Genomic DNA, 16747 nt, shown 5'->3' on the forward strand with positions numbered 1-16747 from the left:
AGACTGCATGTATCATGATTGGGAGTCTGATGCCTGTGCAGTGGACAGTATGCCTAGATGCATACAGAGGACATGACAACCAGCTCATTTAGGCCAGCAGAAGAAGCAGAAGAGCAGAAGCAGAAGACTGCTTTATCAGAAGATGAATAGCAAAACAGGCTGGACCACTTTCCTGGCCAAGCTTTGTAACATGGTCCTGGGCCTGGGGATGCACGATGGTGGATCTGGTCAGCCAATGGACCTTGGGAAGAGATTTTCAATCCTGGTTCAGTGAAGCTGATGACATTTCAGAACTAGCAAAACCACACAAGTAACACCTTTAGAAGGCTGTTCCCCACATCGGGGTCTCTTAGACACTATCAAAGGACCATCCCCTATGCCCAGGTGCCGATGTAGTTTGACAACAAAGAGTGGCCCTTTTCAGCCACAGGAGAAAACAAATAAACAAAACAAAAAACCCTAAAATATTTATCCCATCCACCGTCTTCGATACTTTGACCCTCCTCACCCTAATTGGAGACTCACATGGGCATGCATCCCTTTCAACTATGTAAACAATATTAATAATAAAAAAGCATCCTGTATTCTTGACAGGATGTTTGTGTGTTCAAAGCTGAAACCTGATATATTTAAAAAACCAACCAACCATTATTCTTGAAAGTAGTCGATATGTGTCTGTTCCTAAAATTTTCAATTTGAAAGACATTTCCTAAAGGATCTGAAAGGAATAACTAAGTCAATTCAACTATGCCTTATGAAAATAACACTGTTATCAAAAAGCATGCTTCAACTCCAAGTTACCATAGTGCCTACCTGTAAGGGAGTTGCACAAGTATAAACACTGTTTTGTTGAACTGTCTGTAAATGTTTGATCAAGTGATGAGGACCAATGGACCAACCAAGCTGAGGAAGGAAAAGATAGAAGCAGATGTCAAAAATAACCTGTTTATACTGCCTCTAAAAAAGTAACTAAACATAATGTAATTTTAATATATGCAAGTCTTAAATTTTCAAAAAAAACTATAGTGCAACCTTAGTACTTAAAATCATTTCAACATTCGTCATTGTCAAAGTTTCCAATAAGAGTCACAAAGATCTGCTTTCAGAAGGTAAATAGAACTTGTTCTCTTTTTTTTCTTTTTTTCTCTTCTCTTTACTTCTCATATTCTAGAGGACTCAAAACCAGTAACAAAGCTTGTTTGAATTACTCTGAATAGAGGTTAAAAGTACTTCAAAAAGTTCATAGAAAAATGGGATGAGGTATGTTCACTTTGCTGTGATAAAATTTAAAAATCTGTGCACATTTTTTCTAATATTCCTTGTATAGATTTTAGATTCTGTAGGCTTCTTTTTTGGTGTTCTGTACTGGAGGAGAAGCAACTTTTAGCTGCTTGACTTTGACTGTCATTGTACTCCGTAACATGGTAATTAAGTAAATGGATTCTGAAGCCAGACTGCCTGTCCTGGCTTTAACGCATTAGCAGTATAACCTCAGGAGTTAACTTCTTCGTGATTCAGTTTTATCAATTCTAAAACAGGGACATTAGCTATAAAGTGATTAGGAGAATCAAAGAGATTGTTACATTAAAATCTATAGTCTAACATGGCTGAAACATTAGCTACTGTTTTTCTCTTGGTCATTAGTTGAATTACCTTTTTATTTTTAAAGAAATGATGGTCTCAGAAAGGATGAAGAGTAACATGAAAGCTCCGTAAGTGGATAAGGAAAAAGTTCTCAAGTGTAAGACTAGGTGTAAACTGAAGAGAGACACGCAAGTAGAAAACAGAGACAAGCCTAGTTTTCAGCAATTAACTTATTCCTTATCTCACCTTCCATCCCGTGACACTGAAAGTTTTCCCGGCACTTCCTATAGTAATCGTTCTCTCCCACATGCCTGGAAAAGTGGCTGAATGAGGAAAACACACATTTAAATAAACAGCTTTTCAGTCACATTCAGCAAATTACAAAACATAAAAAAATACATGAATTCAATAACAATAAATGTATTATAATACAGGTAGTATAATTATATCCAAAGGTGTTTTTTTTTTTTTTTTTTTAGATAACGTAACTAAATGTTGGTATCCCATGTGGGTGCTGGTTCATGTCCTAGCTGCTCTATTTCCCTCTGGCTCCCTGCTGGAGGCCTGGGAAGGCAGCAGAGGACAGCCCAAAGCCTTGGGGTCTTCCACCTACATGGGAGACCCAGAAGAAGCTCTTGGCTCCTGGCTTCAGATCAGTTCAGCTCTGCCCATTGTGGCCACTTAGGGAGTGAACCAGTGGATGGAAGATCTTTCTCTGTCCCTCCTTTTCTCTGTAAATCTGACTTATCAATAAAAACAAATAAATCTTTAAAAAAAAAGAATGTAACTTTGGCCTAAAACATGTCTGAAACACTAAAAATGCACTCAAATAATACATTAATAGGCTTAATAAGTTTCAATAGTAAGACTATTTCCAGAGGCAGCAGTGGTGGTAACAGAAGGCAGTGTTCCAGGCCAGATCAAGGGGCAGCAGCCCCTTCCCTGAATGCAGTGTCCAGCGTTGGTAGCGGCTGCATGATGTGGTGCCATGGTTTTGGTTGCAAAACTAACCATTACTTAATCCTGTTCATTTTCTGATACTATACCTCTAGGTTTTCTAGAGCAACAGTTCTTAAGCTGTAGTTTCACACCAGTCCTATCAGTATTTGTACGGGAAATGGTAAACAAGGCAAATAGTTAGGGCCATTCTAGATCAACAGAATCAGAAATTCTGGGGTGCAGGACCCAGGAATCTCTTTTTACATATGTGAGCATTTACATTTGGCAATTACAGTGTGTAGGCATCACTACAGTGCTGGATTGCCATTTCAGCTCTACAGAAGCCCTGTACCTCCTGGGGACCGACATGGCCAACAGTACCAGCACTTCAGAACTGTGCTCTGAGGCTATTTCTCAACAAAATCACTAGAAAGGATACTTGCTCTAAGCGTGAGCTGGGAATGCATGTGTGCAACAGCTGAGCCTTTTGCTCTTCCTTGAATAAGATGCTGCTAGCTACTACTGATTTGCAGTTGCAAATATTTTTTTAGCGAGCAGGTGAATTTGCACAAAATTCACAAATAATGTGAATCAATTGTATAAAGGTTTTCCAGTTGATTGGTATGCTTAATAAAGTCATTCATTGCTTAAATATTTATTAGCAACCACCAGGTACCAGGCAGGGACTAAATTAACTCGATAGGAAATAAAGATGAGCTAGATGCAGTTCCAATATCCCAAGAGTATACTATCTAGTGAGGGCATAGGGGCACAAAACAGCTGTGCCACAATGATATATGTGTTGAAATAGTGTGATGCATGAAGCGTCACACAAAGACATAACTGGCTGTTGAGGGCTCCTGAGGCCAACAATGCTTAAGCTGAACTTGTGAGACCAAATGGACCTTAGCCATGGTAAACGAGGAGAGGAAAGGTTATTGTGGGCTAAATGGGAACATGACTAACACTGGCCTGGAGGTATAAAGTCAAAGAGCTTGGGGCCCGGTGGCGTGGCCTAGCGGCTAAAGTCCTCGCCTCAAACGCCCCAGGATCCCATAAGGGCGCCGGTTCTAATCCCGGCAGCTCCACTTCCCATCCAGCTCCCTGCTTGTGGCCTGGGAAAAGCAGTCAAGGACTGTAGGAGGACATTGTGACCGTAGGTCAGCGACCTACCAGCACAGGATTACAGTTGATGGGACAATATTTGTACGATAAACAACTGAATGGATGTCTTGTGTGTGACTGATTGGATATCCTTTGCATGAGAATAACCATATGGCTACCTTTTGTATACCTGATGAGATATCATTTGTATAAGAACAGTTGACTGGGAAGTAATATACAAGGCAAAAGGACTTCCAAACTAAGGCATAGAAACAGTTGATGGTTCTGTTGATGAACTAAGTATCTCTACCCTAATCCTGTATGACCCTCAGCATATAAAGTCTGTTGCCCCTAATAAATTTTGGCTATTGATCATCAGTCAGTAGTCCAAGCATGTTATTATCGGCTCCGTGCACCAAGTCCATCGCTGCAGGACAGCGACAGAGGACGGCCCAATGCATTGGGACACTGCACCCGCGTGGGAGACCTGGAAGAGGTTCCTGGTTCCTGGCATTGGATCGACGTGCACCGGCCCGTTGTGGCTCACTTGGGGAGTGAATCATCAGATGGAAGATCTTCCTCTCTGTCTCTCCTCCTCTCTTTGTATATCTGACTTTGTAATAAAAATAAATCTTTAAAAAAAAAAGTCAAAGAGCTTGAAGATTTTGCTAATTGGAGTTAAATAGTCAATTACTCTCCTGAGAACATTAACTGAAACACTATTTTTTTGGTTCTCTCAAGCAATTTAGCTGTAAAATTCTTCTCAGGCTATCAACAGGTTTTTCCAGTTGTCTTTCAGAGGTAAAATTGGAGCTTTTGCATTGTTCTATGCATGTTGGTGCCCACAAAGGAACAATCAATGCTCATTCTTGGAGTCAATATATCCATTTTTCTGAAATAAAATCTGCTCACAAGTGATGCCTCCTGATATGTAAGTTGGTTAAGGCATTTCCAAAATGGTGCATAATTAATCAAAAATACATGCCAATATTTGTAATGGTACAAAAATGTATAAATCAGAAAAGTTATAATTGTATGATTTGTAGGCTATAATAAAGACCAAAAAGATTAAAAAACAAGAAAATATTTAGATGAAGGACTATTCTAACGGTTGATAAAAGCAATTATATCACTCCAAGTATGGAGTGATATAATGTGTTCTAAAAGACCACTTAAATATGTTCCACTTCCATGTGATCACAGAAAAGGTAAGCTATGTATTAAGCAGAGTATGACTTCATGTGTAATAATAAGATATGTGTACACAGATATATATCCCAAGTCAGGAAGGCTGTTAGTAAGAGCAACATTTTGAAATAGATTCTTTGAAAAGAATGAATAGAATCCTAGCATGTTTTCCCCCAAAATTACTATATATGAGGGATATTAAAACTACTCACTTAAACTTTAAACACAGACTCCTTTTACAAAGAATTAAATCTGATAGCATTTAAAAGAGCCAAGTAATTTTTTATAACTATTTTCAGTCATGTAAAATTGTCTTTTTTTTTCAGAGTAATCTGATCAGATAAATAGCCTACATGGGTTTTCATACTGCTCTGACAACTATTATTGCATTAGTATACAAATAAGGAGAAAAGGGAGTTTTCTTTGTTAATGGAAATGCCATTCCACTGCTTTGAATCAAGAATCTGGTCTAGTTGCCAGCCTTGTGGTGCGATGAGCTCAGCAGTTGCCTGTAATGCTAGCAACCGACAGTGGCGTTCTCGCTGAGTCACAGCATCTCAGCTTCTGTGCAGCTTCCTCCTACTACATGTGGGAAGGCTGCGGAGGATGAGCCCCGTGTTCGGATCACTGTCACCCAGATAAGAGTTTTGGGTTACTGGCTTCAGAATGGGCCAGTCCTGGCGGTTGTAGCCCTTTGGAGAGTGAACCAGCTGATGGAAGATCTGCATTTCTTCCACTTCCCCGTTTCCACAGCTCCTCCCCATCACTCTCCCCTTGAAATAAATGGATAAAATAATAATAAAAATATGATCCAGTAAGAGCAAATTCCATTATTTCTTAAGAAAACCTTTAAGTAATGTTAAAATATCGAAATGTTTATATTCTCTCAATTTTTGTGATTTGGGAAGCCACTTTAACTAATGAATAGATAAGCAGAAGAGCTAACCACAACACAATGTAGTAAATTTAAAGGTCTAAAAGAAAAAAAAAAGTTTCCAGGTCTGATGATTTTAGATTATGCTTGTTGTACTTTAGGTTCAGATTGTAGTTTCATCTGAAAAACCGGTCTTTGAACTTGTAATTATCACCCATAATCTTTACTTCAGTCAAAGCAGCTCGAGTCTTTAGTTATAGGCAACTTGAGCTTTAATGGAACAAGAAAAAGATCAGAGACATGATAAAGAGTGCTACATCAAGGTTAAATGTGACAATATGAAAATGACTCTGATTACATGACATCCATTCAGAAAGTCTTGTCAATTTAAGTAATTACTTGTTGTGCTTTAAAAATGGATGGAACAGCTAGTTGGCATCTTTCATCTTGCAAAGACCACTATACTGGAGAGAATATCCAAGTTTAATGTGAATGAATTATACTTATTAAACAATGAAATAGAGAATTCATTTTTTCTTGTTTTCAACATTATGGATGTTATAGTAACTGCAAATAATTGTGTTTAAAATATATTGCACATACTCTTAGCAGTGACATGCTCAAGGACTCCCAATTCATATGTCTAAGTAATAAGTTTAAGATCATTTAAAGAATCTTTTCAAATAAATATTGCTTACCTGAATGAATTACAAAAACAAAACAAAACAAAACAAAACAAAAAACCCCCCAACATGTCTATCTTGGTCTGATTTTCACCTGATATTTGAAATTGTTCAATTGACTTGAGACAGAGAGCATCATATAGACTGAGTTGCAACTAAGATCCATAACATTTGACTTGTTAAATCTCTTACTGCTTTCTCTGTTCACTGTATTATCTTCTCCTTGAGAAAATTCTTCTTTTCCTTGGATCCGGCTATCAAAATTCTGATGACAACCAAGAATCAATGTTGTCACCTGATCCTACCAGCCCATCATTCCTCTTGTCTCTCTGTCTCAGACACTTCAACATGAGCTGTCCAAACCACTGACCTCAAGCCCAGAGTTCGTTCTCTTTATCTCCACATGCAGAGTGCTTTACAATCACCTTTCCTCAGCCACATCAGCTACTATAGTTCACCCTTATAAATCAAACCACCTCTGAAGGGGGTGTGGGACAGATGGGACCAGTTTGCTGTGCATATTGGCAGGACAGGAACCAAGAGAGGGGGTAGGCCTGGTGGGATTATTGCAGGTCGCTCCGTCTATGCTGCAGCTCCTACTGGTGTACATGAAGGCCGAGTGTGTAGTGGGTAGGACTGGGTTGGGCTGCAACACCCACTGGTTTGTGTAGAAGAAAGGGCTGGAGATAGAACTGACCAAGCAGTTGTAGCTACCAGCATGTACATAAACTGGCTGGGGTGCTGGATGGTGTTAGACCCTGTATTGGCAAACATACACCAGAATCAGGTCTGGGATCACCTCAGATGAAGTTTGTCTGGGGAACCTCAACTGAACTGCTGGACTCAGAACTCCAACCATTGAGAGAATTGCAGGTTCCATGGTCTGACGGTGGAGTGCATGTGTCAGAGCTGGGACTCCTCAGTGGCTTAGATGGAGCAGTGGACAGGGAGGATATGGCAGTACATTGGAGTCTGTGGAGGACACCTGGTACCATAACAGAGTTTGGAGGACAGAACAAATTGATCCTCTGCCCCAGCCAAGTGTTGGCAGTGAATAACTGGGCAATTGGTGATATCTGCAGTAATTCAGAAATGATGAACTATCAAAACCGTTTCAGCATGACCCTTGGAGCATGTCCCACATGGAGAACCGTGGGTTGGCGTCGGGTGGCTGTCTCCCATCCCAGGCTGTGGAGACATTTAGGAAGCTGGGTGTGTCTTCTTCCCTCATCTTTCTCCTTATCCCAGTTATAGGAAGAAAAAAAAAAAAAAACCAGTGTGTGGAAACAATGGTCTCACCCACCTTCTTGTAGTCCTTTGACCCTTTTCACCCTAATAACCTATGTAAAATCATCCAAAAAATAATAAATCAAAACACCTACATCTTGATCTTTAATGCTTTTCTGTGTTAGGACATAATAGTCACCTGCTAGCAATAGAGTTTCCATTTCTCGGGTTAACTCCATCCTTTGCTGTTCCTTTTTGCTCCCCTCAAGCAGCTGTTTTCTCCCCAATCTCTATAGCAATTTGTAATGCACTATGGGAACCACTGATACCAGTGACAGGTTTTTATGTACTAATGCACTACTTTTCTAGTATATTTTTAACATTTGTCTATTAGCTACTTCTGCTACCAGTGTCCTTTATCATTCTGTTATCCTTTTTCATACTCCCAGTTCATTTATTCAACTGTTACTTTGATTATCTCTCATTTGTAAGACTCCATTCTGCAAAATGAGGATCAAAAGAGAATAAAATAATTCATACTTACAGTTTAGAAGTAAAACAGATATTAACAACAAAGGAAAAATAAAATAAGATTTTAAATTGTGGTAGGAATATGAACTGATATATAGGGCTGGCACAGTAATTTTTCAGGCTAATCCTCTACCAGTGGTGCTGGCACCCTATATGAATGCTGGTTTGAGTTCTGGCTGTTCCACTTCTGATACAGCTCCCTACTAATGTGCCTAGAAAAGCAGTGAGGGATGGTCTAAGTGCTCGGGCCTTTGCACACACATGGGAGACCCAGCAGATGCTCCTGGCCCCCAGCTTCAGACAGGTCCCACTCTGGACATTGTGGCTGTGGGAAATCTCTCTCTATATATATACTTGGATTTTCAAAGAAAAAGCAAATCTTAAACAAATAGACGAACAAAAACCCTATATAGTGACCAAGACCCAAGACAGATGAAGAACAGACAGTCCTGCACATCCTAAGGATCAAGTATGCTTAGGTATCACATAATGGCAAGACTCACACCAAGAAGCCAAACATATAAGCAAAAGTCCTACTCCTCTGGCTTCATCGTATTGCAGCATGAACCAAAATCTCTTAAGCTTGTCATGTTTGTGCTTCAAATGGTTCATTAATTCACTCACATATCCCTCATCCAAATACTACTTAGATACCCAATGCAAAGACTATTTTTAAGCTGGCCTGGGATCCTTTCCAATCAGTTGTTCCACATGTCCCCCAGCACATTTAAATTTGTGACTCCATATAATAATCAGTACCTATTTTTAAATGCTTATTTCCAGGGTACACAAGCCATTCATAAACCTCATCACTGATGCAGAGTGTGTCATGTTTGATGCAAAGGTCAGCAATCGTTTGCAGTTCCTCTTTGGTATACACCTATGCACAATTAAGCAAACACACAACACATTATTATCCACATATAAGAAAATAATGGGTGCACAGACAGGATAAAGAAATGAGGGCTGCTTACCTTGCCAAGGGGATTATGAGGAGTATTTAGGATAATGGCTTTAGTTTTGGAATTAAATTTACTTGCCAGTTCTTGAGGATCGAATGTCCAGTCAGAACTAGACCACTTTTTCCCATCAGGAGGTTTCTAAGCATGAAGAATGAAGATGCGATTTAGTGCAATTAATGTTTTCTGTTTAACAAATAAATATCCTGATAAGAAAAAAACAATTGGAGAAAGACATGCCAAAGGGAACTGTTACTAACAAAGAACACAAACAGAAACAATTAGGCTTTAGTTCTGCCTTGAGAACCCAAGGGGCCTGCAGTCTTACACATACACCTGTTAACTGGATAAATGAGCCCTGCCAACATTAACAGCTGTTAAAGTGCCTGTATTCCTTCTCAGGAAACATCTATAACTATGGTTAATATGGCAGATACTGAAAGGCTAATGCATGATCTTGTGATTTACCTGAGCATGTTAGCTATTTTCAAAAGACTTTTAAAAACTTAGACAAACAGAGATATATAGTAAACTCCCCAAAACAATCAAAGCTGAAACTTTACTAGCAACAAAGTAATTTGTATTTCAAGACTTCTTAAATCAAAAGAATTGTACTGGCAAACTTACAGATCTTAGGGGAATGAAAACAGGTGTTGCCCCAGCCATCCTCACCATGGGATCATAGCAGTCATAAAAAGGCACCATTATTATAACCTGAAATAAACACAAGTAAGAATATGACACCTGGGTCATCAGTACACTTCACCAAGATTGTGTGAGGCACTGTAGTGTGTGTTGAAATGCAGCAGTGAAAAGGCAGGCCCTGTCTTCCTGGGCTAACAACCAAATGTTTGGGAATATTTCTTATGTATTACATAAAAGGCAGAGTCACAGGGGAGGGAGAGGAAGAGAGACAGAAAGGAAAAGAGAGAGAGAACATGCTCTTCCAGTCACTGGCTCGCTCCCCAAATGACCCACACAGCTGGGGTCGTCATGTAGAAGCCAGGAACCAGGAACTCCATCCTAGTCTTGTACATGTGGTAGGGTCCAAGCACACAGGCCAATGTCCACTGTTTTCCCACCTGCATTAGCGGGGAGCTGGATCAGAAGCAGAACAATTGAGGCTTGAACTGGAGTTCTGATACAGAATACCAGTGACCCCAGATGGTGGCTTAACCTCTTCAGCCACAACGCCACCAAATTTTAAACCATGAAGAACTTCACTAAACCTAGAGCATAACCTATACAACAGACAATGACCAAAGCAGGATTTTATAGAGAGAGTGCTTTTCAAATAAATAACAAATCTTAGAGAGCAAGAGAGAAAGCAAGTCCTGGCAAGGACTGCTATCTTGAAAGTAAAGATGTTTCTTTGTGAAATTGTTCCACAGGCCTGGCATTGTGCTATCTCCATGTTGTCATCTCATCGTGGTTACACCATGGAGCCAGCTCCTGCATGCTGATTCCTGGCTACACCGTAGGGAGCAGGCTGCTGGATTAACCCGGTCACTACCTCAGCTCTCTGCTAGGCTGATCCAGTACATCTGACTTCCAATCTATCAAACAAGTTTGAACTCATATTTTATAAACATCACATTTTTCTCTTTTTAAAAAACTAGCACTACTTCATGAAAATTTCACATTACAAGTTTTTTGTTTATTCCTTTAATGGCTACATGAGTCTACTGAATTCTAGAATAATTTTCATATCTTTTGCTAGTTTAAATAACACTACCATGTTCATTTGTGATTTAGTGTTTTCTCTATTTTAAATTACCTTAATAAGTTCAGAGAATTACTATGTTTAGAATAAAGGGTATAAACATTTTTATGATTGTATACATAAAGATATTACATGTGTCAAATGCGTACCTCCAAATTGTTTTGGAAAAATTTTAGTAATAATTTCTAATTTTATAAGTTACGTTGTTTCATTTAACTATTTGTTGGTTAAATGTAATCCCACACAGTTATTTTCCATGTGTAGCCTTTACTGTTTTTATTTCTGTCGATGTAAAGTATCTGTTCAAGGTCTTTCTCACTGGAGCCAGGCAGAGTGAAAGTCCCTTTGTCTACACCAGTCATCCAGCTCACACAGAGTGCTTACTAAATGCAAAGTGTTATATTCAGGGCTAGAATATGTGAAGGAGTAAGAAACTCCCAGGATTGGCTCCTTCCCTCCAGCAGCCCAGGGTCCTGGGGGGCCTATCCTTAGAACCCTCATGGGAAACAGTGCCCGACCCAAAGGTGAGGGTTCAGTGAAGGAAGAGAAGTGGCAAGGGGCAGTAAGAAGGATAGAATATACCTGATACCTGATATTCCTTGCCTTCACTTATTTTATGATAGGATAACTCTTATTCTTGAAGAATGCTTACTGAACACTCTGTTTTGGGTGCTAGGAATACAGAGATAAACAAATTCTTAAAAAAAAAAGGAGAAAGAAACCAAAAACAACCAGGATCTGACTGGGAAACACTCACAGTGAATGAGAAAACAAGGAAGCCAGGTAACTGTAGGTAGTAACAATAAACAGCTCAGTATGATAGAAAGGGACGTTCACAGGTTAGATAAAGTGGTCAAGGAAGAAAGAACAAGCAAGGCAAGAGCTGAGCTGTGGGATCCTCTGATAAGAATGCAGAAGCAGGCACAATAAAGGCTTAACCACATGGAAGCAGGAGCTAAAACTTCCTGCTATGACATGGGATTAAGGGAGGTTATAGACATAAGGTGCGACTGTTTCCTTTAATAGCATATAGAGGAAATCAGAGATACAAAATAATGTAACACAAAGTAGACAATGGTGTCTTTTTTTTAGATTTATTTATTTTTATTGGGAAGGTAGATTTACAGAGAGAATAATCTTCCTCCTGTAGGTTTCTCCCCACGTGGCTGCGATGCATGGAGCTGAGCTCATCTGAAGCCAGGAGCTTCTTCTGGGTCTCCCACATAGCTACAGGGTCCCAAGGCTTTGGGCTATCCTCTACTGCATTCTCAGCCCGCAAGCAGGGAGCTGGATGGGTAGAGGAGTAGCTGGGACATGAACCAGGGTCCATATGGGATCCCAGTGTATGCAAGGTAAGGATTTAGCCACTGAGCCATTGTGTCAGGCCCGATAATGGTGTCTTTAATGAACATGATGTGATCAAATGCTATGAGTGGGACAGTCATTTGTTTTTGTTTTTAAAGATTATTTGCTTTAATTGAAAAGGCAGACCTACAGAAAGAGAGATGGAGAGAAAGATCCTCTACCCGCTGGTGTACTCCCCAAATGGCTGCAATGGCTGGAGCTGAGCTGATACTAAGCCAGGAGTCAGGAGTCTTTTCTGGGTCTCCTAAGTGGATACAAGGTCCCAAGGACTTGGGCTATCCTCGAGTGCTTTCTCAGGCTATAAGTAGGGAGCTGAGTTGGAAGTGGAGTAACCAGGACACAAACTGGTCCTATATGAGATCCTTGAGATTGAAGGAGGAGGATTATTCAATTGAGCCAAAGCACATGACCTGACATATGGTCATTTCTAGACCTAGCCTGAATAATGCATTCTGGAGTTTTCCACACCCGCATTTGCAGGACTGATCACTTCTTCCTCTTGCCAACACCATCAGTAATACATTCTCTTACTGATCAACACACAATATTCCTCTTGAATCATTTGCAAGTCTATCTCCTCTACTAGAAAGGAACCTTATACATAGAAACGATCTTTGAAAATTCGTCTTTCTCACAGTGTTAGCATATGAGAGCTTCTCAGTACTTTCTGGAAAAAAAAATGAAAGAGATCAGGAAATAATAAATCAGGAAAATTAGGGAAGTTGTAGTGGAGATGGATGAGGCAGGTTCCCAACTTGGTTTCATATCACAGTACTAAATCGCAGAAATATTGAACCTTCCTGTCATACTTGTACATGTTGGTGCTGTAGTACTAACACAGAACTTGGCACAGAAATCTACTGACCAAATATTTGATTATGTTCAGATCAGAAGTTATTTTACCAATGAAGACATTTTTTTTACCCATCAAGTGGGCGCATCTCTATATCAGCTAAGAGGATAGTCAAGCTCGTGGTGGCAGGAGACTGAGTAAACTATGGAGGGAACAGAGACTTTCTAGGGTGCTGGAAATTCACTCTATCTTTGGGTTTAATTTACATGAAAATGGAATCATCAAGCTATACATTTGAGATTTTTGAATTGGATTGTGCATTGCATTGAAACTAATAAAAAATGTAAGTAAAGATTCAAAGGTGGCATAAAGGAAGATGATTAATATGGGTACTGAATTAATGTTCATAACTCACCTCATCTCCTTGTTCAATTAATCCCTGAATGGCATTAAAAAGAGATCCGTATGCTCCCACTGTCACAAGGATCTCTTTATTTGGATTGATTTCATTTGGATAAAACTTTCCATAGAGGTGGGACAGAGCTTTCACCAGTGATGGATGCCCCTGTTGGATAAAAAAGAAGAAAAACAGAATTAATTATACAACCTACTTCTTTGAGGTTACATAGTCCTAAAATTTAGACATTTCAAAATGTAGGCTTGAACATTTATTGTTGTCCTAAGATTTGTACTTTTTAGAAGCAATACATTTAATTTTTTCCTACCTTCAGAAGCTTCTTATATGAAGGCTCATAAAAACTTGCTAATGATTGAAATTCTCCACTAAGCAATTTTGGGAACATATAATTTCAAAGTAATTGCTTTGAGTAAAAATAAAATTTTTGACAATAATGTGACCACACTAAATAGAGATACATCCCCACCACCTCAATTAAAACAAGAAAAATTTCATCACTATGTATTCCCTCGTCGTCGCTAGAGACGAGATGACAACTCACAGACTATGGGAAGGGCAAAAGCAAATTCAAAGACCTGCATATTAACACTGATGTGACAGTAAATGCTAACAGGATGGGAGTGTCATCCATGTTGACAGCCCAAGTGAGTGGCATTCACAGAGGATAATCACTGTCCTAGGAGGAGGATTAAAAATGAACAGATGGGAGTTCTGATGGGTTCAATCTCTTAAATAATTTATTTCATGGAAGCTGTTGAATGGACTGTCATATAATGCTCTTATTATTTCCTTACTTCTGCTTTAGGGTCTGTATGATCTGTAACAATATTCTCTTTTTCCTTCCTCATACAGTATTATGTGTATTCTTTTATTGACTGATCTAGCTTATTAACATTTTTACACACTGATCTTGTAAAAGAGCAGCTTTTGGTTTCATTAACATTCCTTCATTGTTCCTTTCTTTTAGCCTTTGTTTATGGACTTAACAGGCCTAAAAGGAGGTAGGTGTCTGAGAAGGGCCCTGTAGGTGGCATCAGGTAGTAAGGGTTTATGGGAACAGGCATTCCTGCCAGCGTCAAAGAGGCACCCAGGTCAGTCCCACACTGCTCATCCCTGTAAGCAAGGCCCTCTCTGGGCGTTTGTAGTGGGACTGCCATAAAAGACAACTAACGGTTTCTTCTGGGGTGTGTAGCTGGTGTAGTAGTTGGCACAGCTTAAGGGCACTGCATTCCATATGAAAGTGTATGGATTCACACACACATAATACAAAAAATACAAAAAACACACGCTCATGCTCCACTGTGTCCTGATATACTTACAAAGCCCCGGGTATACTGATTCAGGTTGTCGACTGTTGCGATCTTTGATAATTCTTCCTTTACATATGCAGGTGGGGATATATCTGGAAGGCCTTGGCCAAGATTTACAACAGATGGGTCTGCTGCCAACTTGGTAAATTCAATCCTAAAAAATAAATAAATAAGCACACACACAAAACAAAACCCAAATTGACAATAAGTACTGTTACCAAAATGTGCTGTTTTACATCTCCTGGTCTTTTATATAACTGAAAAAATAAGACCTAGTTTACTTTGACATCCATAAATGAGTTTGCCTAACAAAATGATGACTCAATCTGCAAATTTAATGTACCTTATAACCTCCATTTCCATGATACCCATATTGATCATATTTTTATTCAGTGAGTCTAGCTGCTACCAGGATCTCCCATAAATTGCTTGATGACATTGATATGATTAACAAAGAAAGCTCATGGACTAAAAAGAAAATTTGTTTTTCTTTTTCTAGTAGATTTAGTGATTAGGCACAGGGCATGGCACACTGCTTACCTGATCCCTAACTTCCTTCCATCTCCACTAGAATGAAAAGCCAAATGAGTGGTTTTACTTGTAGGCTGTGAAGATGGCTAAACATTTCCAATTGAGACCATAAAATTATGCAGGACACCTCACCAAATTGTTAGTATTTATCCTAAGACACTCACCACACATTGCTATCAATTCCTTCAATCCGCTTTGCATTTTTAAATTTCAAAGACATTTTCTGAAAGATACAAATATTCAAAGGTTTTTTTAAAAAAAATATCTTCCATCAAAATTCAAAAACGCTAATAAATCACAGGCAAGTCTTCCTTTTCTCCCCTTGTCATCATGTAAACAGATAGAACAAAAGATAAATTCTAGAGTACAACACAAAATTCTGAAGAGGAATCCATCTCTCACCTGCTGTTCCAAGGAGTGTTATGAGCCTTGGATATTCATCTTCTTTTTCTGAAAGACTTATTTTTATTGCAAAATCAGATTTACAGAGAGAAGGAAAGAGAGAGAAAGATCTTTCATCACTGGTTCACTCTTCAAGTGGCTGCAATGGCTGGAGCCGATCTGATCCAAGCCAGGAGCCAGGAGCTTCCTCCAGGTCTCCTCTGTGGGGCACAGAGTCCCAAGGATTAGGGTCATCCTCTAGTGCTTTCCCAAGCCACAAGCAGCGAGCTAGGATGGAAAGTGGACCATGGGACATGAATGGCATCCATATGGGATCCCGGTGCATGCAAGGGGAGGATTTAGCTATTGAGGCATTGCACTGGGCCCTGGATGTTCATCTTCCCTATAACCACTGCCCTTGCCTAAAAAGTTAAATCAACCTGGAATCATGTTGTGGAACAGCAATGCCAGCATCCCATAGGAACAATGTTTCCAGTACTGGTGGCTCCTCTTCCATCCAGCTCCCTGGTAATGTACCTGGGAAAGCATCAGAAGATGGTCTAAGTACTTGGGCACCTGTCACTCACAGGAAAGACTCAAGGAGTTCCAGGTTCCTCACCTTTCATCCCCAGCAGTTGCAGCCATTTGGAGAGTGAAACAGTGAATGGAAAATCTGTTCTTGTCTCTTCTGTTTTGTGTGTAACTCTGCTTTCAAACTAATATTCTTTTTCTTTTATCTTAAATACAATGAAGAAAAAAGCCTAATAAAACTTAGAAGAGTATCTTAAAGCTATTCTCCATCAATCATATTACGTAGGACATACCAAGAGCTTCACAAAAAGCTCCTGTAAGGAGCTTCAGAAAGCACTTAACAAACTGTCTTAAAACCATTCAGTGGTGGGTGGTCCAAGTAATAATGACTAACACTATTGAGTTCTGAGGATGTTCCAGGCATTGTTTTAAGCACTTTCTATAATCTAGGCATTCAATATTCACATCAGCCCTTGGTAGTTATTTTACTATGAGTCATAATTTACACAGGAGGAAAGTGAGGTCCACAGAGCACTAAGGGTACAGCCATTTGTACAGCTGCATAAGTTGATAAAACCTGGTAACATTTCCACCGCAACAGCTTTA

At 39.5% G+C, this 16747-nt stretch overlaps 1 protein-coding gene across 5 annotated transcripts in view; it reads right to left on the minus strand.

Moving 5' to 3' along the window:
- The window catches only part of KYAT3 (kynurenine aminotransferase 3), a 50710-nt gene that overhangs the window by 14327 nt on the left and 19636 nt on the right, over positions 1-16747 (minus strand). For all 5 annotated transcript variants that reach the window (XM_058658970.1, XM_058658968.1, XM_058658973.1 and 2 more), the window contains 8 exons: positions 15394-15452; positions 14708-14852; positions 13386-13535; positions 9717-9803; positions 9105-9230; positions 8890-9010; positions 1831-1907; positions 814-903 (listed from right to left, as the gene is read on the minus strand). In XM_058658970.1, coding sequence (XP_058514953.1) covers positions 814-903; positions 1831-1907; positions 8890-9010; positions 9105-9230; positions 9717-9803; positions 13386-13535; positions 14708-14852; positions 15394-15452 — 855 coding nt within the window. The remainder of the gene's footprint in view (positions 1-813; positions 904-1830; positions 1908-8889; positions 9011-9104; positions 9231-9716; positions 9804-13385; positions 13536-14707; positions 14853-15393; positions 15453-16747) is intronic.

The sequence above is a fragment of the Ochotona princeps genome, chromosome 2, assembly GCF_030435755.1.
Source record: "Ochotona princeps isolate mOchPri1 chromosome 2, mOchPri1.hap1, whole genome shotgun sequence".
Lineage (NCBI taxonomy): Eukaryota > Metazoa > Chordata > Mammalia > Lagomorpha > Ochotonidae > Ochotona > Ochotona princeps.